We start from the raw sequence: 23,725 nt of genomic DNA on the forward strand, positions 1-23,725 counted from the left end.
AACATAAGAAACAGTAAAATGAAGAGATAAAAGCCTGGGAAAATCTAAATGTTTTTAGTTGCTTTTTAAAAACCTCCACAGAGTCAGCAGAACAAGGGCAAACTTGAGGCCACCGACTGAAAGGTCTGGTCCCCTTTAGGTTTTAACCGTGTTCTTGGAACAACGAGGAGATTCAGAGTCTGAGAACGAAGAACATGAGCAGCAGATCATTTAGTTATAAGCTGACAAAGACAATCAGGAGCCTGGACACGTAATGCTCTGAATGTCAGCACAAGAACTCACTTCTTAAATAAACAAAGAACCTTTCTTATCACCAAACACAGTTGTGCGTGTTTTATACCTCATTCTGATTTCCAGTGGTACTATTTTAAAGATCTCCCTCTTTATGACATCACAACGTCTCACCAGGCTTGGTAAGAACAGGAAGTGCAGCTTGTCACTAAAAGCACAAAGAAGAAATATTTTTTTCAAAATAAGTATACTAATGATACAATGTGTCACAGTTGGATCCCAGCAATAGCATTTTAACCATTTAGTAGACATTTACAGAAATTCTTTGATTTTTCTATTGTGTAAATCTGTGCAATTTTAGCAATATTTTCTTCTTTGAACTTCGGTGAAAAAAACCTGAATGATGTCATTCTGCAGATAATTTAATTAAGATTAGAAATATATAAATTAAGACTGACTTTCTCCGTTGAGTATACCTTTTCTCTATTATGTTATGATCACACAAACAGATCATTTATTGGTAACTGGATTTAATCAATTCATGAGAAAATGTAAGTTTATCGGATAATGTTTTGCTGTTGCAGGTGATGTGGAGCTGGTGTCCGATATCCCAGCTGGAACTATCGTGACTCTGGAGCAAAACACTTATCCTGAGCATCTTCAGTTTCTGGAGTTGAACTTTGAACCAGGGGACACCACAGCGACTGTTCGCACCAAGAAGCCGCTCGACGCCGATGCCGGAATATTCTTTACGGTACGGTCCCCCATTTTGTTGTACCTGAATTTGTTTGCTGAATGAGATGTTCAGCATAATTTATGCTAACACGTTTCAGCAGAACTAATGTCCACTGTGTTTTTATGTTGCAGAATGACAGGGTTTTGCAATACATATTACTGTGCAATGATGATTTGAAGGTGGGTGAAATTCCAAAATATGGAGCAAACATTGCAAACTGACTGAATAACATCTAAAACCCGTCACTTTCTGTTTTTATTTTTACAGTACAACAACTCCCGCAGGCTGATAATCAATGATATCAATGACAACAGTCCAGTATTTGATAAGACGTTTTATTCTCAAACTGTTTCAGAGGTAAGTGAATATCTTGAAAGGAACTGTAAACCTTTCACACATCTGCAACATCTAAGAGAAATAATATTGGTGATGAATTATTCAATATGATCAAATTAAATGTTCAACTTTCTGCCTTCACATTTCATTGTTTTCTCAAAGAAATGAGGAAGACACCATTTTATCTCTCCTCCTTTTCTCTCTCAATCGTTCTGTTTGGTTTTCCAGAGTCTGTCCGTGAACACGGAGGTTCTGCGAGTGACAGCCGTGGATGCAGACAGCACACCTGAATTCAACCTCCTGACATACACCTATGTAAGAACTTTGCAATCAATATCGTTAAATAACAATACTAATAGTATAGAGTATGTTTTATGCATATAAACCCTGAAGCAGGTGAGGAAATCTCACCTGTAATTCTGACAAGTAAATTAAGCACATGAGAAGTAAAATAGATGTTAACAATGATGAGAGAAAATCAATTTGTTCTCTTGAATTTTCTATAAATTGCTTTTCTTATTGGTAATTTCAATATTTTTATGGTCAAAATCGCAGAATTTACGCATTACCTGTTGAAATACATGAAAGAAGACCGGAGTGACAGCAGGCGCATGCCCATTGCTGTCTCTCTTTATATCGCCAATGTACTTGTTTAATTACAAATTTTCTACATATGTTGATGTTCCACAGTCTGTTTGGTATATTTAATGAATGTGTGTGACATACAGGTCCTTCTCAAAATATTAGCATATTGTGATAAAGTTCATTATTTTCCATAATGTAATGATAAAAATTTAACATTCGTATATTTTAGATTCATTGCACACTAACTGAAATATTTCAGGTCTTTTATTGTTTTAATAATGATGATTTTGGCATACAGCTCATGAAAACCCAAAATTTCTCTCACAAAATTAGCATATTTCATCCAATCAATAAAAGAAAAGTGTTTTTAATACAAAAAAAGTCAACCTCCAAATAATTATGTACAGTTATGCACTCAATACTTGGTCAGGAATTCTTTTGCAGAAATGACTGCTTCAATGCGGCGTGGCATGGAGGCAATCAGCCCATGGCACTGCTGAGGTGTTATGGAGGCCCAGGATGCTTCGATAGCGGCCTTTAGCTCATCCAGAGTGTTGGGTCTTGCTTCTCTCAACTTTCCCTTCACAATATCCCACAGATTCTCTATGGGGTTCAAGTCAGGAGAGTTGGCAGGCCAATTGAGCACAGTGATACCATGGTCAGTAAACCATTTACCAGTGGTTTTGGCACTGTGAGCTGGTGCCAGGTTGTGCTGAAAAATTTAATCTTCATCTCCATAAAGCTTTTCAGCAGATGGAAGCATGAAGTGCTCCAAAATCTCCTGATAGTGCTCCAAAATCTCCTGATAGCTAGTTTTATCAAGGGCATTGACCCTGCCCTTGATAAAACACAGTGGACCAGACTTCCGGTGGACACTGAGCAAGATGGCAGCATAAATTCGAGCTCCCTTGTCGAAGGAAAAAAAAAACCTCCCTAATCCAAGGAAATTAGTTAAAATACAATTTTAACCAGACACGAAATGAGTGGAGGACGCAAGCAGAGAAGCATAAGGAAGAAAATGGCAGAAGTATACAACCCCGACGCTGAGGAAATGGAAGAAGAAAGCGACGACTCGAGTCAGCTACAGGCCGTGTTGGAGGGGCTACATAACATCACGGCGGAAATCCGAGACTTCTCACACAAGGAGAATCTCACACAATTCAAAGACGAATTCAAAGAGGAGGTGAAGCGAGAATTTATGGGCTTTAAAGAAGAAATTAAGAAAAAAGTGGCACAGAATGATGCGGAAATACAGAAACAACAAGAGGACATGACAGGCGCAGGGCCGCAGAGCTGGAAGAGAGCAACACGGAAGCGAAGGCCGCCATTTTGAAGCTCTTAAAACAGCAGAGAGTTCATAGTTCAAGTGGAGAGGCTGAGATTATGGAAACTCATTTTCCTCCTCATTTGGAGAAAGGCATAAGCGTGGAGATATGACACTGATTTCAAATAGTGTAAAGTTTGAATTTTTGGAGGAAATTGGGGATAAAGAAGGAAGATACTTAATAATAAAGGGCAAATTGGAAAAAACCAGTTAACCACACTACTCAATGTATATGCCCCTCCAGAAAGTGACAAAGTACTTTTTAAGAAAATAATTGATCTCATTAACTTGGAAGCAGAGGGAATATTGATATGTAGCGGGGACTTTAATGCGGTGTTAAATTATAGGATGGATACTACAAGCAAGAAAAATAGTAAAAAACAAATCAGTAGGTACATGAACACCATGATGTTAGAAATGGCAATTGGAGAGAATTTCACCCCTTAGATCAAGATTATACCCATTATTCAATATCACATGGTATTTATTCCAGAATTGACTATATACTAATGAACAAGAGAGAACTACACAGAGTGAAAGAGTGTAGGATTGGAGTTTCAGACGTTTCCGATCATAACGCAATCTATCTTAAGATCCATTTGGACAGCAAAAAGAACAATACTCTATAGAGACTAAATGAAGGTATATTAAATAACAAGGGACTAGTTGGTGAAGTAAGAGAGGAGATAATCCGTTACAAAGAGGAAAATGATAATGGTGAAGTAGACCCAGTAATTCTTTGGGATGCCCTGAAGGCAGTAATACGGGGGAAATGATTTCTTACACAGCATTTATGAAAAAAGCAAGATTAGAAACATACAATAAACTAATAAGAAAGCTAAGAGATTTAGAACAACAACATAAACAAATGACCCAGACATATTTAATCTGATTAAAGAAACCAGGAAAAAAATGGATGAGAGTTTATGGGAGGAGGTAGAAAAGAAGGCTAGATTTACTAAACAAATGTACTATAAGGGGGGACCGAAAGCTACAAAAAATTTGGCTAGGCGCGTTAAGAAACAACAAACATTAGGTAGCATACATAAAATAAGAGATCCACTATCCAATACAATCTTATATGAACAAGAAGAAATACAAAGAACATTTGAGCAATATTACAAAACTTTATATGCACAGCCACCATCGGCAAGGGAAGAGGAGGTGAGTAATTTTCTGGAAAAATTGGATTTACCAGCAATAGGCACAAAACAAAATGCGACATTGACTTCTCAAATTACAGAGGAAGAGATTACAAAGGCAATTGGCAGGACTGAAACAGGAAAGTCACCAGGGTTAGATGGTTTAGGGGCTTCTTTTTATAAAACCTTCAAAAACATTTAACACCACTGTTATATGACTCGTTTAATTATAGTCTCAGGACTGGCAAGATGCCTCCTTCTTGGAAAGAAGCCATTATTTCCGTAATCCCAAAGGAAGGTAAAGACCAAGAATACTGCCACAACTATAGACCGATATCGGTACTAAATGTAGACTATAAACTGTTTTCCTTTATCATAGCTAAAAGAATGGAAAATTTAATGCAGGATTTAATTGATGAGGATCAAACTGGTTTTATAAAGGAAAGACAAACACAAGACAGTATAAGGAGAACTCTTCATATCATAGACCGTCTGCAAAGAAGAGGGGAACAGGCAGTTTTGATAAGTATAGATGCGGAAAAAGCCTTCGACAGTGTTAATTGGAACTTTTTGTGTAAGGTCTTAGAAAAATTTGGATTTAATGAGACATTTGTAAATTGTATTAAATCAATTTATCAAGACCCAATTGAAAGGATTAAAATAAATGGCAACCTGTCAGGAAGTTTTACTCTGGAGAGAGGAACACGGCAGGGATGCTGCCTCTCTCCGAGTCTTTTTGCTCTGTTTATAGAGCCACTAGCTCAGATGATTAGGCAGGAAGAGGAAATGAAAGGAGTGGAAATAGGAGGGGAAGAACATAAAATAGGGTTGTTTGCAGATGACATTTTGATTTATCTAAAAAACCCAAATGAAATGTTTTTAAAAACACTAAGTTTGCTTGAGGAGTATGGGAAATTCTCTGGATACAAAATTAACGTGGAAAAAACACAGGTCCTAACAATAAATTACTCCCCGCAGCAGAAAATAAGGGATACTTACAAACTTAAGTGGAATGAAAAATCTATAAAATATTTGGGGGTAAACATAACCAAAACAATTGACAAACTCTATGATGCAAATTATTTAGAAATAAACCACAATATTAAGAAAGACCTGGGGCGATGGATGGACATTGGCTTGGATCTTAGCTCTAGAGTGGAGATAATTAAAATAAATATTTTACCACGACTGTTATACCTGTTTCAGTCCCTGCCACTGATTATCCCGCAAAAACAATTTGTAGAATGGGACAGATGGATTTCAAGGTTTATATGGAACGGGAAGAAACCTAGGGTCAGATATAAAACACTTCAGCTCCCAAAAGATAAAGGAGGCCTGGGTTTACCAGCCCTAAAAGAATATTTCTGGGCCGCACAAATTAGACCCCTGGTATGTTGGTGCAATGATGACTATGTTTCAAAATGGAAAAATATGGAAATAAGTAGAAAAGACATAGAAGTTAAAAATTTAATAGCACATAAAATACTCTTAGGCAAACTAAGCAATAAGCTAGATTCAATAACTAAAACTACGATTGAAATATGGAACACAGTGATTGATAATTACAATTTAGAGAAAGAAATAAGGAGTTTGAGCTGGTTTGCTTGGGACCCGAGGTTTAAACCAGGTATTTATGATACAGGTTTCAAACAATGGGCAGATAAAGGTGCCACAGCATTGTGTAAACTGACTGAAAAGGGCAATCTGCTGAACTTTAATAGCTTAAAGGGAAAATATGAACTGGAGGATCCAGACCAGTATAGATATCTGCAAATAAAAGATTATTATGAGAAAGAGATAAAAACCAACGTAAGTAAAATAATAGAGATATTTTGTAAGGCCTATGAGGGGAATAAATTGCGGGTTATTTCAGCACTTTACCAGGGACTGATGGCAGGCAGGAAGACATCTACTGTGTACATCGAAGAAAAATGGGAGGACGAATTGAAGGAGCACATAAGCGAGGAGGAATAGTTTAAAATTTGTAAAATGCAGTGCATGGCCACCTGCTCCCGTGTGTGGAGGGAATTTAATTGGAAAAACATGATTAGATTCTTTATAACACCAGAGATCAAGTCCGGGATGGTATCCAGTTCACAGCCATGCTGGAGACTCTGTGGCCAGACTGATGTAGGCCACACACACATATTCTGGTCTTGTCAAAAGCTAACCACATACTGGCATAATGTTAGCCTTATCTTGAAAAACATATTGGGATACGGAATACCCAGATCATGTAAAACACTCTACCTGGGATGCCTCACACACGATGTAATTCAAAAGGACGATGAATATCTGTTAAAAATATTACTTTCAGCATCAAGGAAAACCATCACAAAACTATGGCATAGACAAGACCCTCCTGCAGTGGAGCAGTGGCTGAGCATTGTGGAAGAGATTTTCGTAATGGAGAAAATCACATATAGACTAAGACTGCAGGAGGACAAGTTTGTTGTTAAATGGGAAAAATGGAGCGACTACAGACGCCGGCCAAATGCCATTCTTGTATCCAGCTAAATATGGACACGGTTGTCCAACATTGTGTATGAAGTTGAATGTATTGATGCCTCTCCACTGTATGTGTTCAGAAATGTTCAATAAAAAATAAGTAATAAAAAAACCCCACAGTGGACCAACACCAGCAGCTGTGAGTACTTGACACTGTGTAACTTCTGGAATTTTGGCATTTTCTTCTCCCCAGTCTTCCTCCGGACTCTGGCACCTTGATTTCCAAATGACATGCAAAATTTGCTTTCATCCGAAAAAAGTACTTTGGACCACTAACAACAGTCCAGTGCTTCTTCTCTGTAGCCCAGGTCAGGCGCCTCTGCCACTGTTTCTGGTTCAAAAGTGGCTTGACCTGGGGAATGTGGCACCTGTAGCCCATTTCCTGCACACACCTGTGCACGGTGGCTCTGGATGTTTCTACTCCAAACTCGGTCCACTGCTTCAGCAGGTCCCTCAAGGTCTGGAATCGGCCCTTCTCCACAATCTTCCTCAGGGTCCAGTCGCCTCTTACCATTGTGCAGCATTTTCTGCCACTTTTTCCTTCCCACAGACTTCCCACTGAGGTGCCTTGATACAGCACTCTGGGAACAGCCTACTCGTTCAGAAATATCTTTCTGTGTCATACCCTCTTGCTTGAGGGTGTCAATGATGGGCTTCTGGACAGCAGTCAGATCGGCAGTCTTACCAATGATTGGGGTTTTGCAGGTGTTTAGAGTTAATTCGTTGATTCAGATTATTAGGTTCATTGCTCGTTTAGAGACCCTTTTCATGATATGCTAATTTTGTGAGATAGGAATTTTGGGTTTTCATGAGCTGTATGCCAAAATCATCCGTGTCAATACAATAAAAGACCTGAAATATTTCAGTTAGTGTGCAATGAATCTAAAATATTTGAATGTTCAATTTTTATCATTGCATTATGGAAAATAATGAACTTTATCACAATATGCTAATATATTGAGAAGGACCTGTATTTAGTCTTTCTGATTGGCCATAAATATGCAGTGAAAGTGCGCAAGGTAAGGCAGAAAGTACCATGCCTCACTGGTAGGGGGCAGTGCTGAGCCCTATAGACACAACGAGCAACAGGTGCTCTTCTTCTACACATTGAAAAGACTGAAAACAGTCAGAGAGGGAGAAGGACCTCGCCGCAAAAAAACAGAAAGGGGAGGAGACGGAGCACATGCCAATTTCATACCTTAAATGGGGCCATTGTGCTCCGGAAATGATTATCCGCGGTTTTTGGTTTTTATTTTATTTTTTAAATCTGTGATATATCTTCACCTTTAGAAAAGAGTTCCTGTTTTTATTTTTCAGCATGTATCTGGAAATCTGTCTCTTATTTACTTCAACGCAGCTCCTAGTTCTTAACTAATTCTGTAGCTAATCTGCATCTTTTTGGTCTGCTATTGCCTCTAGTGGCGTGGGGTGGTAACACAACTAAAAATCAAAATTCCACGTCTTTATTATTTCCAGCATTATTGGCAACCTTAAAAGATAAATTCTCTAATAAAACATCATACCTTTTCATTTTCTTAAGTTTGTAGAGCCAATTAAATGACATAAACAAACATTTGACACCAACGTTTTGCTCCACCATGCATTACAGTGACTAGTATTTTTACTAATATTTTCTAGCCATTTACTATCAAATCATTGCATTTTCCATTCTAATTGTCTGATAATTAAGCCTATTAAGTGCATTAAATGTTAAGTATGTTTTGGTTTTCTACAAATGTTCTGCATATCACTGAATGTTCATGTCATCGTTCTCCTTCTAGACTCCAGAAACAGCAGACTTTTTCTTAACAAACTCCGGGCTGTTTATCTTAATGAGACCTCTGAACTACAGCGTAGTACCAAAGTACAATTTTATTGTCACTGCCAGCGTAAGAACACACACAGTGATACAACATATTTATACAGTCTGATTTATTTAACTCCATCATAAATATGCCATCCTTTTCTTTGTTCCTGTTGTTGCAGGACATTGGTGGAAACAATGACACAACCTCAGTTGAGATTATAGTAGAAGACTTTGATGACTTAAATCCCCTTTTCAGCCACAGTCTCTACCAGGCTGCTGTTCCAGAGAACCAGGTGAGTCTCATTTACTGAGTTTTAACTAATTTTTTGTGTGTGTAAAGCAGAAATTTATTTGAAACTGAAAGAGTTGCTCTGAAGAACTGACTTTGTTTCAGGTTGGGGTTCTCAGTGAAATAAAACCAGAACCAATAAAGGCCCAAGATGGAGACACTGGAATCAACATGACGATAACATACAGCATCACTTCAGGTACAGAAAACCTGCAGTTCAGACATGTTCACCATAAAACAGAGACTGAGCATATTGATCAGTCATGTACATTTAAAAATATGTATGTTTGTTCAGTCTCTCCTGCCGAGTACCAAGCAAACTTCAACATCGACGCCAACACCGGAGCTCTGTCTGTGGTGACGTCGTTTGACAGGGAGGAAATGGTCAGCAGTGAAATCTCTGTCAACATCAAGGTATTATCGTTTATTCCCAGCCTCTGGAAGAAAATGAAGAAAACTCGAACATCATTAGTGATATTACAAGTGTACAGCTGAAGACAGAAGTTTACATACACCAAATAAAAAGACACAAATACTCTTTGTGAAGTTACATCACAGCAAACTTCTCTTGTTTTAGGTCAGTTAGAATTACCAGAATTATTTCTATTTTCTAAATGCCACAATAAGGAGAAAAGTAGTATGTCAGATTTATTAATGTGTTTAAGATCAGAAGTTTACTTACATTTTCACTGCATTTGAACTCTATTCATGGTTTTTGTCCTCAAGCCTCTGACAATAGTTTGCCGGAGTTCTGGTCCATTCCTCCTGACGGACCTGGTGGAACTGGGTCAAGTTTTCTGATAGTCCACATTTTATGTTTTTATTTTCTTTGGGAAATGTTTTTACTTTCCTTTATAAACAGTCATTATGATCATATATAAATATGTACAAAATATATTTAATGTGTCAAATAATATGCAAAATAGATAAATAGAAATGGAAGCTAATTTGGCTACCAAGTATAAATAAAAAGACTTAAATACACAAATTAAACTGTTGTGATTTAACAGAACATTACTTTTCTAAGATGTTAAGAAGCGTTTCTCCTTCATGTTTTTTTAGAGCGCAAACATTTTGTACAAAACTATCCTTCCATCCATCCATCCATGGATGGATGGAAAAACCCTGCAAAAAGTAAAAGCTTGTAGACGATTCCTAATGATCTGGAACTTGGTCATTTTCATTTCTTCCATCAGTCACAGACATTTCCAGTGAAGTAATGACTGACGATGAGCTCCAGCCTCACCTTTTGCTTTACCAACACTAAACAAAGTTTGTTATACATCTTTCCTAAAGTTTTAAAGCAAGTTTTTTTTTTTTAAGCAGTATCATTGTCAATATGATATGACCCACACATAAGTGGAACTAGTACTTTTTCATCAATATTAAGAAAATACATGGACTTAAAACAAACTCATATCTTGCTGAAAAGTTGCTTATAAGGAACTTATTTTATGTTTTCAAGTATACTAAGATATTTGCGCTAGAAAATATACCAAAAATACTTGGTAAGATTTTGTATTTTTGCAGTGTGTATGAACACTTAAGCTTTCATCTGTATATTTAGAATAAAAATATAACAAGTTAAGAAAACCATGACATGCAGCTCCTAGTTCTTAACTAATTCTGTAGCTTTCGTACGTCTAAATCTGCATCTTTTTAGTCTGCTAGTGGCTCAAAGCTCAGTGTGTATGAAAGATGACTGTGTGTCTGCAGGCGGCCCAGACAGACGACCCTCTGAAGACGGCTGATGCTGTGGTGTCCGTCACGGTGGAAGACGTGAACGACAACGCTCCAGAGTTCGATCAGTCGATCTACAACGTCTCCCATCTGGTGAACGCCCTCGCTAAAAACATCACTGATTTGGACAAGGTGGGTTTTCCTACCATCGTAACGGTTCTTTTGCACTTTCTAATCGCGTAGATGAAAACTGAATAGAGCTCCCTGGGGAGGCTGAAGAGTGTGACCCCTCTGTAATCGGAGCACTTCCTCCAGACTTCCTTTTTCAACAGGAAGTCTGGAGGAAGTCTGAGACAGCAAAACAGGAGTCTGCCAATCCAGACTGAAATTCTCCAATGGCCACTTCGTTTACACCAGTGATACTTTTGACATTAACCATTAGAAGTTGTTTCACTAAAAAACGGCCCATTTTCCAGAAGCAAAAACTGTCACTTTACTAAAAAACAGACTGATATTTTTGGGCTGTTTTTAGAAGCAGCTCAGACCTAAATGGAAGTTCAAAAACATGAAAAGTGTGAATTTTGCATAATGGACCCCTTTTAAAGCAGCTATTCAGTACATTTGTTTGCAAAACAATGTTTTACGTCAAACCTTGCGCTCTAGAACATCCCCACCATCAGAGTGAGCATCATGGACGACGACAACGACAACAAACCCGAGTTCAGCTCCAGCAGCTGCGACTCCAGCATCCTGGTGAAAGACGCAGAGAAGAGGAAGGTGCTGCTGACGCTCAGAGCCACCGACAAAGACATCGGAAACAACTCGCTTATCACCTACAGGTTCGCTCAAAACTCCCATTACCACCACAAACTGCAGTTTACAGAGATCTATAGTAACAAACAAACACAAAATATGACAAAGTTGATTTTAAAGGGTCTTTTTTGTTTTTCGCAAAGGCAAAAAAGAAGAGATTAAAATTGAGGCTTACTTTGTAAAATCAAGGCTGATTGATATTATAGAAACTCTCCAATCTGATGGAGAAAAACCTGAATGTGTTGAAGCTGATAGAAACATACAGCAAAAGACTCGACTACTCCAAAAGGTGGTTCTCCAACGTGTCCCTTTCTACGGAGCCCCCTAGGGACATAATTTTTTTTTTTAGCCTCGAAAAACTTTTATGCTACTCAAAGTTTTATGCTCTGAAAAGTTTTTATGCTCCTCGCAAAACTGTACTGATCAGTTATGCGGCATAATTGAATACTGTAAGTCTTTCTTACGGTGGCCGCCGTACTTTCTGATTTAATATAAGGTTATGTAAGGTTTTTCCATGAATGTTAATATCTCGTTGTGAAATATCTGAAGTTTTATATCTTTCTTTATGATACAAAGGCACCACAAACCTATGATATAAACAGAAACCCTCCGTAAAGAAATATAAATACTGTACATCCAAACTATATTTCTGAGTTATTATCACGGCGTTATAAGTCATCTGACAGTTTTGATTGTGTCGCTGTTGTGTTGGTTAGCTAAATGGTTTAAAGAGCTGCTTTTATATTCAGTTCCATCTCAACCTTAACAGACATAAATATGCAGTAAATAAATCGATTTTCAATCAGTTTTTTGCACCAAAGACTTCATAATAAAAAACACGTTTTCACTTAGGCTCTGTAAGAGCCATATGAATGAAATAAGTAATTATTGATATGATAGGAGCACGCGACTTTGACACTTCGGTGGTGGGTGTGCCGATGTGGGAGTGATGTCATCAAGTATGAATGGGAAGGTTACTGGCCTGCTGGTTTCTGTGTATAAGGAAACGGTGAGCGGGTTGGTCAGTCCTTGCAAAGTTTGGAGCATAATAATCAAAATGGAATAAATCGATAAATGTGACAGTGGTTTGGTGCTAATTGATACACGGACAGATGAGATTCCCCGAGTTAACCCAATTCGGCCCTTTACCATAATTAGTTTGTCGTGTTTTTAATAATAAAACGTGTTTTTTATTATGAAGTCTTTGGTGCAAAAAACTGATTGAAAATCGATTTATTTACTGCATATTTATGTCTGTTAAGGTTGAGATGGAACTGAACATAAAAGCAGCTCTTTAAACCATTCAGGCTACCAACACAACAGAGACACAATCAAAACTGTCAGATGAGTTATTACGCCGCCATAATAACTCAGAAATATAGTTTGGATGTACAGTATTTATATTTCTTTACGGAGGGTTTCTGTTTATATCATAGGTTTGTAGTGCATTTGTATCATAAAGAAAGATATAAAACTTCAGATATTTCACAACGAGATATTAACATTCATGGAAAAACCTTACATAACCTTATATTAAATCAGAAAGTACGGCGGCCACCGTAAGAAAGACTTACAGTATTCAATTATGCCGCACAACTGATCAGTACAGTTTTTGCGAGGGAACGCAAAGAGGGAACGCAAAAGTTTTGCGAGGTAACGCAAAAGAAAAAAATTCCCCATGTCCCCTAGGGGGCTCCATACCTTTCATATGTACAAAAAGCATTTTGCGTTTTTATAAGTTTTTATCTAAAAAAATTTGAAAATCACATGTTATTTGCCATCCATTCAACAGCTTTGTACTACTTCGTATTAGTGAAAACATTGAAAAATTAAATTGACAACTTATAAAAACCTTGTATTTCAACCAAACACACATTTAAAAAAAAATATATTCCTGCATTTACATCTTTATTTCTGGTTTCAGTTTCTCTGAAGGAGATTCGCCTCTTTTGGCCTTAGACAGCAAAACAGGAGAAGTGACCCTGACCTCTGACCTTGCTGATGTAACAGAAGACACCACACTGGTCCAGACGGCCGAGGCCACAGATCATGGCAAACCTCCGCTCAGCGCCACAGGTCAGTTTTTCTTGTGTATTTAGGCATTAGTGCTGAAACTGTGAAGGTCCTGAGGCTGCAGACATCCTGAACTTTATCCACACACCTCATGGTGCACCAACAATATAACAGCAGTAACTTCAAACCAGCAAACAATCAAACATTTTTATCATAGGTAAACGGGTAAAACTGGCTGCAGGAATATTATGGATAAATATATAAAGCAGTAAGACTGGTGAAACTGAATCTGTGCTTCTTGTACAGCAAGAAACTAGAAAGGCAACAACTGAATCCTGAAATTCCCTTAAAAATGTCATCCGCTGTCCGATCATTTAAACACCGTCTGGTTTCTTTTTTCCTAAATAAAATGTTGTCAAGATTGGAGCTCCATAATATAATATTTGATCATGGATGAGTCTGAACCCTACTTGAAAATTAAAACTTTGAATAAGGTTCAGAGTGTGATCTGACAACAGGAGACAATATAATGGTTTTATACCAAAGACAACAAATGGAGAGACACTGGAGAGACATTTTCCTGTTTATCTGCAGAAAACATGCAACCTGGGCTGTGTATTGAGGTGTGTATTCAGGTGTGTATTGAGGTTAATTTGGTGAGAGTTCATAAGCATTTAGAATAAAAACGTTACGTAAAAAGACCATCAGATCCATAAAGCCATAATAATTATCTTTTAGTTAAATTTTTCAACAAATGACCCTCAACCTGTTGGAGTCATATCTACTCCATCCATGGATTCTGTTTTGTGCATAAACACTTTCAGCTTAACTAAAAACATTTAAACTTTTATACGCGTGGTAATTTAAGGTGCTTCACAGTAAAAATAAGTTTTTGTGTTACTGTTTGAGTTTTATGATTTTATGGTCTCCTGTCACTTTAAATCCAAATAAGCCATTATAATTTGTGACCTTACTGTACAGGTCTAGTAATAATCTCAAAGTTGAAGACAGAGAAATGAATGCCTCCTGATGTCCATTGCTCTGAATGCCAAGTAAAAGAATCATCTTTTTACCCTCTAATGTCGTGTGCATCCACAAAATTGGTCCCATCTGCAGCTCTGGTGGTGGCGAACATCAGGATCAATAGTTCTGAAGGCGTGGCGTTCCTGAGCTCCTCCTACAACTTCAGCCTGAAAGAGAACCAGAATCCGGGGGTCACTGTGGGGCAGGTCCTCGCCTCCGCAGGGAGTGACCTGTACGAGGTTTCCTACGAACTGAGAACACACAAAGACCTGTTCTCCATCAACGGCAGTGGTACCATCTTTACCACAAAACAGCTGGACAGGGAGGAGCAGGAGTGGTACATCCTGGAAGTGGAGGCTGTGGACACGCGGACGCCTCCCACATCAGCAGTGGCTCTGGTAACAACATCATCACACATCTATCATCACAAACTGTCTTCATTGTTGCTTTCATACCAACAAAATGGACTTTCTGCATCTCTCAGGTCAGAATTCAGGTGGAGGACGTAAACGAGCCGCCAGAGTTCTCCTCGGACGATTATGAAGCCTCTGTGTTCAGCATCTCTCCGTACAAAACCCCAGTCATCCAAGTGAAGGTAAACACACCCAGCTCCCATCAGCTGGTTGGGAAATGTGCTTCTGAACATGTTTATCTCCACCCAGTGAGATTGCAGGAACAGTTCCTGTAAAGGCCATAAACACATGGCTGTGTACTTTGACCTGAAACCTTCCTTCCATTAAAGTGGTTAATGTGTCAACAATCTGCAGTCACATTGTCAGGAATGTGAAGGAAGCTCATCGTTTCTTTATCTTTATGTTTTCAGCGCCTCCTTCTGGCCGGAGGATCACGTTCAGCACGTCTTCCTCATCTGTACACAATATACACACTATTCATTGAATATCCTCAGAAAATCACATATAACTGAGGCAACACCAGTCTCTTAGCAGGGATGATAGAAATGTGTCTGTATGCTCCAAACTCTGAACGCTCTTTTCCCTCCTGGGGAATAGAAGCAACAGCAGCTTCACTCCAGGTTGGTGGTTCTTTGAGTCTGAGGGCAGCACTGCATGGAAACAGCTCAGCTGTCTGGGTCCAGAGACTCGTGGGCCCTCAGCCTGGAGACGGCTCCACTCAGCTCTCAAGACTTCATTATTTCCCTCAGAGGCAAATTACAGTGTTCTGGACGTGAAATAGATAGAAAGGGCGTTACAGTAATCCAGATTTTCTTAGGTCAAAGCCTGAAAAAAGACTTTGAGTCCCTTTGGAGTCAAATGTGTCACCTAGATTTTTTAACTGTGATTTTGCTCGTGGGCAGAAAGAGATAATTGTTTGGCTGATTTTGGATGCAAGTGGCTGGGAGCAACAATCAAAGTCTCTGTCTTACTGGTGTTTAAAACCCAAAAGTTACTGGAGAACCAGTTACAAATATGGGACAAACGTTGGACAAACGTTGGACAGGACAAGACATTTTAATACAGAAATCTGGGTTTATTTAAACGTGTGTATAATAGCTGCTTATTTTTCAAAAGGTACTTTTAATCCGACAAACACACCTTATCTGAATACATTTTCTACAGCAACATTAAGGAGTTTTCTTCCTTCTTTCTTTCTTTCTTTCTTTCTTTCTCCCTTCCTTCCTTCCATTCTCCCTTCCTTCCTTTCTTTTCTCCTCCCTCCCTCCCTCAGGCCTCGGACCCTGATGTTGGAGACAGCAGTCGTCTGGTCTACAGTTTGCCAGCAGGAAACTCCTTCTTTGAACTGGAGTCGTCTTCAGGTTTGCTGTTTGTGGTGTCGGCAGCAGGTCTGGGTGGAATAAACGTCACAATGAAGGTGAAGGCCACAGATCCTCATGGACTTTCTGCTACCAGCAGAGTGAAGGTAAAAGCCTAAACCTGAATGTTGGTTGTTCAGTTGGCTTCTGATCCCTTACAGGTTTTACTGGTTCAACACCAACAATCACACAAACATTTCCCACTCAAAAGACAGAACATTCAGTCCCTTTACATTTTCAGGCCTGGTGTTTATTTTGCGGTTATTAATAGGTGATCGGTAGTTGATTAGCTAATTTAAACGTTTGCTCTGCTGGTGATTTGTCTGAGAGTTGGAGTGTGCATCGTCTTTTTTTGTTTCTTTTGTTACTGAACTGAAGCACATATTCTGCTGCACATCAACATCTTACAGTTTTTTAATTAAAACTTTTCACTGACCTGTGAAAAGTTTTACTCTTGCATCTGGTTATCTAGTTATAGTGTTGACGATTAGCACCAAACCAATATTCTATTGAAAATGAGACATTGGTTTGTGAAATTTGTATGTCATAGTGTTTTGTTTATATTCTTAAGACTTTTCTAAATGTATTTGGAATATTTTAAGTGTGAGATCTCGGATTTTGGCCCATGCCAATTTGTTTTTAAATGTCTCTAAATATAGTAAGAAAGGCGCTGAGTTGGTAACAGTGGGGTAACTGTTGCTAACTGCAGACCTGACCTGGTGGACGGTCTGTCAGTCAAACGTTTCTCACTGCAGAGCAGAAAAGGACAGACACTGATTTTAGACCTTTGTTAAGGTAGATAAGATTGGCTTCATATGTAAGTATCGGCCGATCACCAATTAAGGAAATCAGTGCCGGTAAATCCACTGGCTGATAAATCAGTTCACCCATAACATTTACTCCTCCCCCAGAAAAGATTGCTGCTCAATTTTGTGTTTAGAAAATATTGTAGAGGTGTTAAAAATATGTAGTAAATTCAAGTTTACTATCTTTTACTACCTATTTTATCCTTATATCCTTATACAACGATTCCTGTATCCTTGTACAAGTCTAGGATTCCTGTATAAACCCTGTTGCAAATCTCGAAGTGGAGAACGTCTTCATAAGACACTGACTGTGAAATAATCAACTCAAACGCGTCTCAATAAGGGTGTCAAAAACCATTTTTATTTCAACTAATCAGCCAGAAAAAACACCTTTTTAGGGCTTTCATGGATAAGAACCATGATAACATTCAAAATACTTGTTCAAAGTTTCCCCGTTGCTCATATTCAACCCATTTTATCATCCATATCCAAGAATTGAAGGCGATGTGCAGGACATGCGCAACACCTGATCAGTGCATTGTTCCAGGACAACACCTGACTTCACAGGTCCGCTGTGACTTCAGTCTTCACTGACCACAGCCTGGCATTGAAGCGTCCGCTTCATGGCAGAAACCACAACATGGAGTTGTTCCATTTTGTTTAGCAGGCTGCAGACGTCCATGTTGGTAAAAGTCACAAGTGGAAACTCATCCACGTAATGAGGCACCTTGTACTGCATTCGTTTCGCCCTTTGAGGCAGGTCTTCATATTGATGACATGCTTTGGTGCCTTTTATGTAAGATTGCTGCACTGAGAAGTGCAAAGGTCATTGGACATTTTTTTCCACTCTGAGTTAAGTGCTGATGACCAGCAGAACATTCTCATTGGATCCTTCCTTCCTGTTGCAGGTTGTGGTTCAGGGCAGCAGCGACGTGACGTTCATCTCTCTGAATAAGCCGGTAAACATTGTGGAGGAAAAGACTCCAGAGCTGGAGGAGTACGTTCATGAATAAAGTTTATTTTCTGATGTGTTTCATCCATTCCTGTTGTCATATCGTGGATTTGTTTTCTCTCAGGGCTTTAGGTAAAACTCTGGGCTGGACGGTGAACATAACCCAGGTGTGGAGCTCTGATGGAGAAGAAAGCCGAATGCTGAGAGCGTCGGTCAAGACTCTGGTCAGCTTAGTCGCTTTTGATGACGATGGAGCTGTTGAACCTCAGGAAGTCGCAAAGTAGGAGTTTAATTTTTGACTCAAATGTGCTCCGTTTGTAGAAGCAGCAGAAACCCAAATGGACGTACAAAAAAAGTGTCAAATGTGTTTTTTTGGTTAATAGATCCCTTTTAAAGCTTCAAGTTGTCTGTTTGATTTTCCAGGAAACTGCAGAGCGAGTCTGAAGAGGTGAGAGCGGCGCTGGCCAAGGTGCTGGGAAACGATGTTCAGTTTGAGGTGGAGACGGAAAAAGAGCCTCCAGGCTCCAGCTCAGACCCAACTGTACTCATCGTTCTGGGGGTTTTGCTTGGCCTGGTTTCAGTGGTTCTGGTTCTGACTCTTTCTGTATTTAAAAGGTGAGCCTCAGACTGCTTTCAGCTTCAAAAGCAGAAAATGTCAGACTTTTCAAACTCTTACATGTTCAAGTTTTCCAAGAGATTAGTGTCACAATTTCTGAGTTTTTGATGGAAATCTCCTCCTCCTCTTGTATAGATCTAAAATGGTCCTGATGCATCGCAATGAAACCAAAACTGTAGAAAAATACTTTTCCGTTTTTATACAGTTTTTTGTAATATAACTTCTAAAAACGAGTACGTGGATAAACCAAAAATCTCCAGAAAGTGTCGGTTTGTTTTACCGGTTAACCATGAGAGGAATCACTATGATAAATAATTATTAAATGTAAGCTTTCCTTAGCTTGCAGCACATTTCTAAAGTTTAGTTTTTTTTTTCTTAAACTGTTTGTTAAATCCATCAATAACGCAGCGACAGCAGCAGTGAGTATAAGAAGCTTAAATCATGACTATAAATACCATTTTGCAGTTAAATCTTTGTAATAACAGTATTATGAACACTGTGATCAGAAGATGCTCTTTATTTATTGCCCCTATCAAATAAACAACAAAATTTAAAAAAACAAACATTGTTTTCAACTGAGCTGTTTTGTTGGATTTCAGGAAGATGCAACAAAACGAAGAGCGGAGACGGTCCATTTCATTGCAGTTGGAGGTAGGTGTCATCTTTGAAATGTTTCAGTGAAATATTTTATCAATTCAGCCATTTAAACAAAAGGCTAATCATTTGTTTGTGCTACAGATGTGAACAAATCCATGTTTGGGTTTGACGAGACGATTGCCTGATGAGGACGGTTCATCAAACCAAGACTCAGTGCTGCCTTCATGCACCAGAAGAATAATCTTAGACTGTTTTATTTATTTGACGTCTGCGACTTTAAATTATCCTTTAAGCACATCAGAGTTTTGTCTCTAGTTAAATTTGAAGGTTTGCCAACATGAATGGGATCCCATTTCTAGATTAATGTCTGTGCAAATCTACTTAATGAAAGTGTTTTATTGGAAAGTTTATCAAAGCAAATCACAGTAACCTCTACAAGCTTCTCTTACATCACTTGAAACAACAATTAGGAACAAATCAAGACACGGCGTCAATCCAGGCTGTTATAATGTGCTGATCTCTAACTCATAATACAGATAATTCACGTATTAAATGAAACATTAATCAATAATCTGATGTTACACGATGAGAATGTTATTCTGGGTTTTTTTTTGTCTTGGAGTCTTTTATAAAGGCTCCAATACTGGCTGTTCTGTGACTTTGTTTTATACTTTTGTATTTATGTGCTGAACAAATTTGATTGGTTGATTCAATCAACCAATCAAAAATCAATACATTTTGGAAGGAGGTGAGAGATAACTGAAAAAGTTTCTGTCAAAGGAAATTTCACTGGATCCTAAATTGTTCCCATTTGCTTTCTACTAATTTCAGTAAAACTGTGAAATCTTTTTCACCAGGGGAAAAAAAAGAGCCCTAGTGCCACCTAGTGGTCAAAGCAGATACTGTCTAATTTACCACTGGGAAGAATAGTATATAATAGGAAATAAAACTGTATATTTTTGTCTTCTTGACATGTTTGAACCTGCCAGATGTTTGATAATGCTCAGTTATCCTGTTGTTTAAGAAGTTGTGTGTTTTTATTCATGTTGTTTTTTTAAACTTTTTATTTAGTTTTTATATCTCTGACTTGAGAGAGAATTATTACTATTGTGTAGTAATTATAAAAGATATAAAAGCTTAGATTGGTACATGATTGTATTAGTGTAAAAAAAAAGTCATCTTATATTTATAGAAGTTCAACTTTGGTCTCAGTCTGTCTTTAAAATGGAGATAAACGTTCTGAGTTTTGATTCAAACGAGGATATTTACTCATGACAAAATGTTTGGAGACAGAAAGAAATGCAATTTTTTTTATAAAGTTTGCTGCTTCAGTTTTGAGATCTTTGTCACATTATTCTACGGTGTAAATAAGTTCAGTAAATCACATTTTATAGCTTTCTCAGACTTTTATAAAGGGTCAGGTTAGTGTATGGAGTTATGCTAAAGAATAGAAAACTAATGTTGGAAACATGTTTGTAGATATTTTGACATTTTTTTCCAAAGATGTTTGGAAAGAAGAAAAAAAATCAATTCATTTAAAGTGGGGGAACCATAAACTGTAATTTAAGTCATGTGTTAATGTTAAATTGTGATTATTTCTTACTTTATAACTTCACAGTTTCATGGTAAATGCCTCCACTGAGCTTTCAAAATGTTGATGCAAATTTTACCTGCTGCAGAAACCGAATGATATTTTAGCCGGGGCTGATGTTTCTGTTGTGTAAAATATGAACAAATAAATTAAAGTGTTCCTGAGAGCGGTCTGAGTCATGAGTTCTGCTTTTATGCCTGTTAATCAACAGCTGCAGGTTTTCCGTCATTAATTATCAGTTAAACTCAGGTTCATCATTTCAAACCTTTTTCAAATGAATTCAAGCAGAAAAAGCTACAGTAACCTTGTTGCAAAATGCACACCACTAAACTAATATTTTAAGTTTCGTAAGGATTAAATCAAACAAAAAGAGCCGAGCTTTTCACTTGTTTTTTAGCTGCAAATAATGAAGCGTTCACTAAAGGAATGCTAAGCTATTGTATTTTAGAGAATAAAATGTTTTTTTTTCCTTATTTAAAAAGGAACTTATTTATTATTGGCATCTTTTAATGTATTTCTAACATTGTATAAAAAAGACAAGTGGTTAAATAAAACCTTCACCAGGGGAAAAAAGAGCCTTAGTGCCACCTAGTGGTCAAACCAGATATTGTCTAATAAGATGCGGCAGTTTTTCATCCAAATCATTTTAGTAAAAAATGTTAGTTGTTGCCTTTTATAAATGTACTTATTAAAAATGTAAATGTCTTCATCTGGTTCTTGGCCCAGTCTTGATGTTTCGGCCCGACTCACCTCTGAACTCCCAGTGCTGCCGTTTCCTCCATGTGTCCTGCAGCTCTGGATGCGACTAATATGACGACTCTGGGAAGGAAAAGGTTTCTTAGCTTCATGATTTTTAACAGTTCATCTTCTTTCCTCAACAAACATTTAGTCAAATGTTTGTTGACTAAATACAACAAACATTTCACGCTCCTGTAGGCAGAAGACCAGGTTAAAGTTTTAACCTTTCAGTCCGAGTTGAATCCATTTTTGGGTCCATTTTTGCTCGAGATTCTTCACCAGGGGAAAAAAGAGCCTTTGTGCCACCTAGTGGTCAAACAAGATATTGTCTAATAAGATGCCTGCCTTGATATTGGATGAATAAAGGATAAATAAAAAAGCACTTTATTTTAATCTTTTTATTAGGCTCTCTCATTTCCCCTCTACTTCCCTGGTCTTTGTTTCCACAGTGGCACTAATTCACCAGAAATAAAATGTTATCTAAATATGGAGTTCATCAAAATATTTGAACAGAACCTGAGTCACATTTCAAGACTTCCACTTGATTTCCAAAACACGAGTCTGGGTAAAGAAAACCAAATATCTTACACCTTAGAAATGACTGAAGCCATTTTAGCTTTAGTACACTATTCATTCATTCATTTTAACAATGTCTCCTTTTTTCCAAATGAAAATAAACACGACAGTAAAGGGTGTTCTGTACAACCTTCTGCCCTCAGATCAAAGGTGAATGTGGTTTTACAGCCTGTCATGAAAGATGATTGGAGGGAAGGAAAATGGAACTGAAAGTCATCCATAGCGCCAGTTCAGTGTCAGTCATCCGAGGCTGGGAAACGGGAAACACAACCATGGACCGCGCTGCTTTGCGTCGGACATGCATCGGTCTTATTGTGTCTGTTTTGATCCATGTGGTTACTGGAAGTCCAATAGGTGAGTACAGGATTGAATATGTTCATCACCAGCTAAACACAATGATTACACAGGAAACCGGAGCCTAAGAAAGCAGTTTTGTAGTAAAATGAAAACATGTGGGCCTTTACTGTTTAAATGTTTCTAAAGTGTCTAAAGCAGGGGTCTCAAACTCCAGTCCTCGAGGGCGGCAGTCCTGCAGTTTTTAGATGTGCCACAGGTACAAAACACTGGAATGAAATGGCTTAATTACCTCCACCTTGTGTAAACCAGTTCTCCAGAGCCTTAATTATTCTATTCAGGTGTGATGCAGCAGAGGCACATCTAAAAGCTGCAGGACTGCGGCCCTCGAGGCCTGGAGTTTGAGACCCCTGGTCTAAAGTGACTCTTAGGTCAAATTAACCAATCTGAGAGTGAAGTGTTTGATGGTTTTTTTTGTCTACAATAAGAGGACGAGTCTTTCGTTTGTGCACTTCAGACCTGAAGAGGAAACATTATACGGGGGAATTTTACTGCCATAAAATTGCTCCTTATCTGTTGGGTCCATGGTTCAATAGAAGATACTATTTCTGTATCTTCTATATTTCAACTGAAAAGTTTAATAATTAATTTTCATCTGGTGTAGACCCATCTTGTTATAAAACCCAAACGTTTCTCTCCTTCAGGTCCTTCACAACGAAAAACAGACCCTCAGATTACAGCTTGAGGGTAGCTGAGTAACTTCTGTCCTAAAATATTGTTAAACATTTAACAAATTCAAGTTCTGCTTTTGAAAGAAACACAATGATTACACAGGAAACCGGAGCCTAAGAAAGCAGTTTTGTAGTAAAATGAAAACATGTGGGCCTTTGCTGTTTAAACGTTTCTAAAGTGACTCTTAGGTCAAATTAACCAATCTGAGAGTGAAGTGTTTGATGTTTTTTTTTTGTCTACAATAAGAGGACGAGTCTTTCGTTTGTGCACTTCAGACCTGAAGAGGAAAAATTATACGGGGGAATTTTACTGCCATAAAATTGCTCCTTATCTGTTGGGTCCATGGTTCAATAGAAGATACTATTTCTGTATCTTCTATATTTCAACTGAAAAGTTTAATATTTAATTTTCATCTGGTGTAGCCCCATCTTGTTATAAAACCCAAACGTTTCTCTCCTTCAGGTCCTTCACAACGAAAAACAGACCCTCAAATTACAGCTTGAGGGTAGCTGAGTAACTTCTCCTGTCCTAAAATATTGTTAAACATTAACAAATTCAAGTTCTG

At 38.1% G+C, this 23,725-nt stretch overlaps 1 protein-coding gene and 1 long non-coding RNA gene across 4 annotated transcripts in view; one reads left to right on the forward strand and one right to left on the reverse strand.

The window, feature by feature from the left end:
* LOC122829495 (protocadherin-11 Y-linked-like) overlaps nt 1-21,578 on the forward strand; it is a 40,433-nt gene extending 18,855 nt beyond the window's left edge. The window contains exons 3-22 of one of the 3 annotated variants that reach the window (XR_006370373.1): nt 816-985; nt 1,099-1,146; nt 1,235-1,324; nt 1,532-1,618; nt 8,644-8,751; nt 8,849-8,962; nt 9,064-9,157; nt 9,254-9,372; nt 10,675-10,830; nt 11,302-11,477; nt 13,376-13,527; nt 14,581-14,885; nt 14,972-15,082; nt 16,174-16,365; nt 17,973-18,061; nt 18,141-18,296; nt 18,440-18,631; nt 19,232-19,283; nt 19,371-19,774; nt 21,547-21,578. Coding sequence is in view for 2 of the 3 variants with exons in the window: in XM_044114091.1 (XP_043970026.1) it covers nt 816-985; nt 1,099-1,146; nt 1,235-1,324; nt 1,532-1,618; nt 8,644-8,751; nt 8,849-8,962; nt 9,064-9,157; nt 9,254-9,372; nt 10,675-10,830; nt 11,302-11,477; nt 13,376-13,527; nt 14,581-14,885; nt 14,972-15,082; nt 16,174-16,365; nt 17,973-18,061; nt 18,141-18,296; nt 18,440-18,631; nt 19,232-19,283; nt 19,371-19,376 (2,417 nt within the window). In the remaining variant the exon portion in view is untranslated. Of the gene's footprint in view, nt 1-815; nt 986-1,098; nt 1,147-1,234; nt 1,325-1,531; nt 1,619-8,643; nt 8,752-8,848; nt 8,963-9,063; nt 9,158-9,253; nt 9,373-10,674; nt 10,831-11,301; nt 11,478-13,375; nt 13,528-14,580; nt 14,886-14,971; nt 15,083-16,173; nt 16,366-17,972; nt 18,062-18,140; nt 18,297-18,439; nt 18,632-19,231; nt 19,284-19,370; nt 19,822-21,546 lie in introns of those variants that run through there. The other 2 variants (XM_044114091.1, XM_044114092.1) reach the window with 2 other exon arrangements.
* Nucleotides 14,193-21,850, reverse strand: LOC122829498. Its single transcript, XR_006370375.1, has 3 exons — nt 21,783-21,850; nt 21,571-21,639; nt 14,193-14,654 (listed from the first exon to the last, which is right to left on the reverse strand). It is a non-coding gene; the product is annotated as an uncharacterized LOC122829498 (long non-coding RNA).
* Between the last annotated feature and the right edge of the window lie 1,875 nt (nt 21,851-23,725).

Source organism: Gambusia affinis, linkage group LG04 (genome assembly GCF_019740435.1).
Source record: "Gambusia affinis linkage group LG04, SWU_Gaff_1.0, whole genome shotgun sequence".
NCBI classification, from domain to species: Eukaryota; Metazoa; Chordata; class Actinopteri; order Cyprinodontiformes; family Poeciliidae; genus Gambusia; species Gambusia affinis.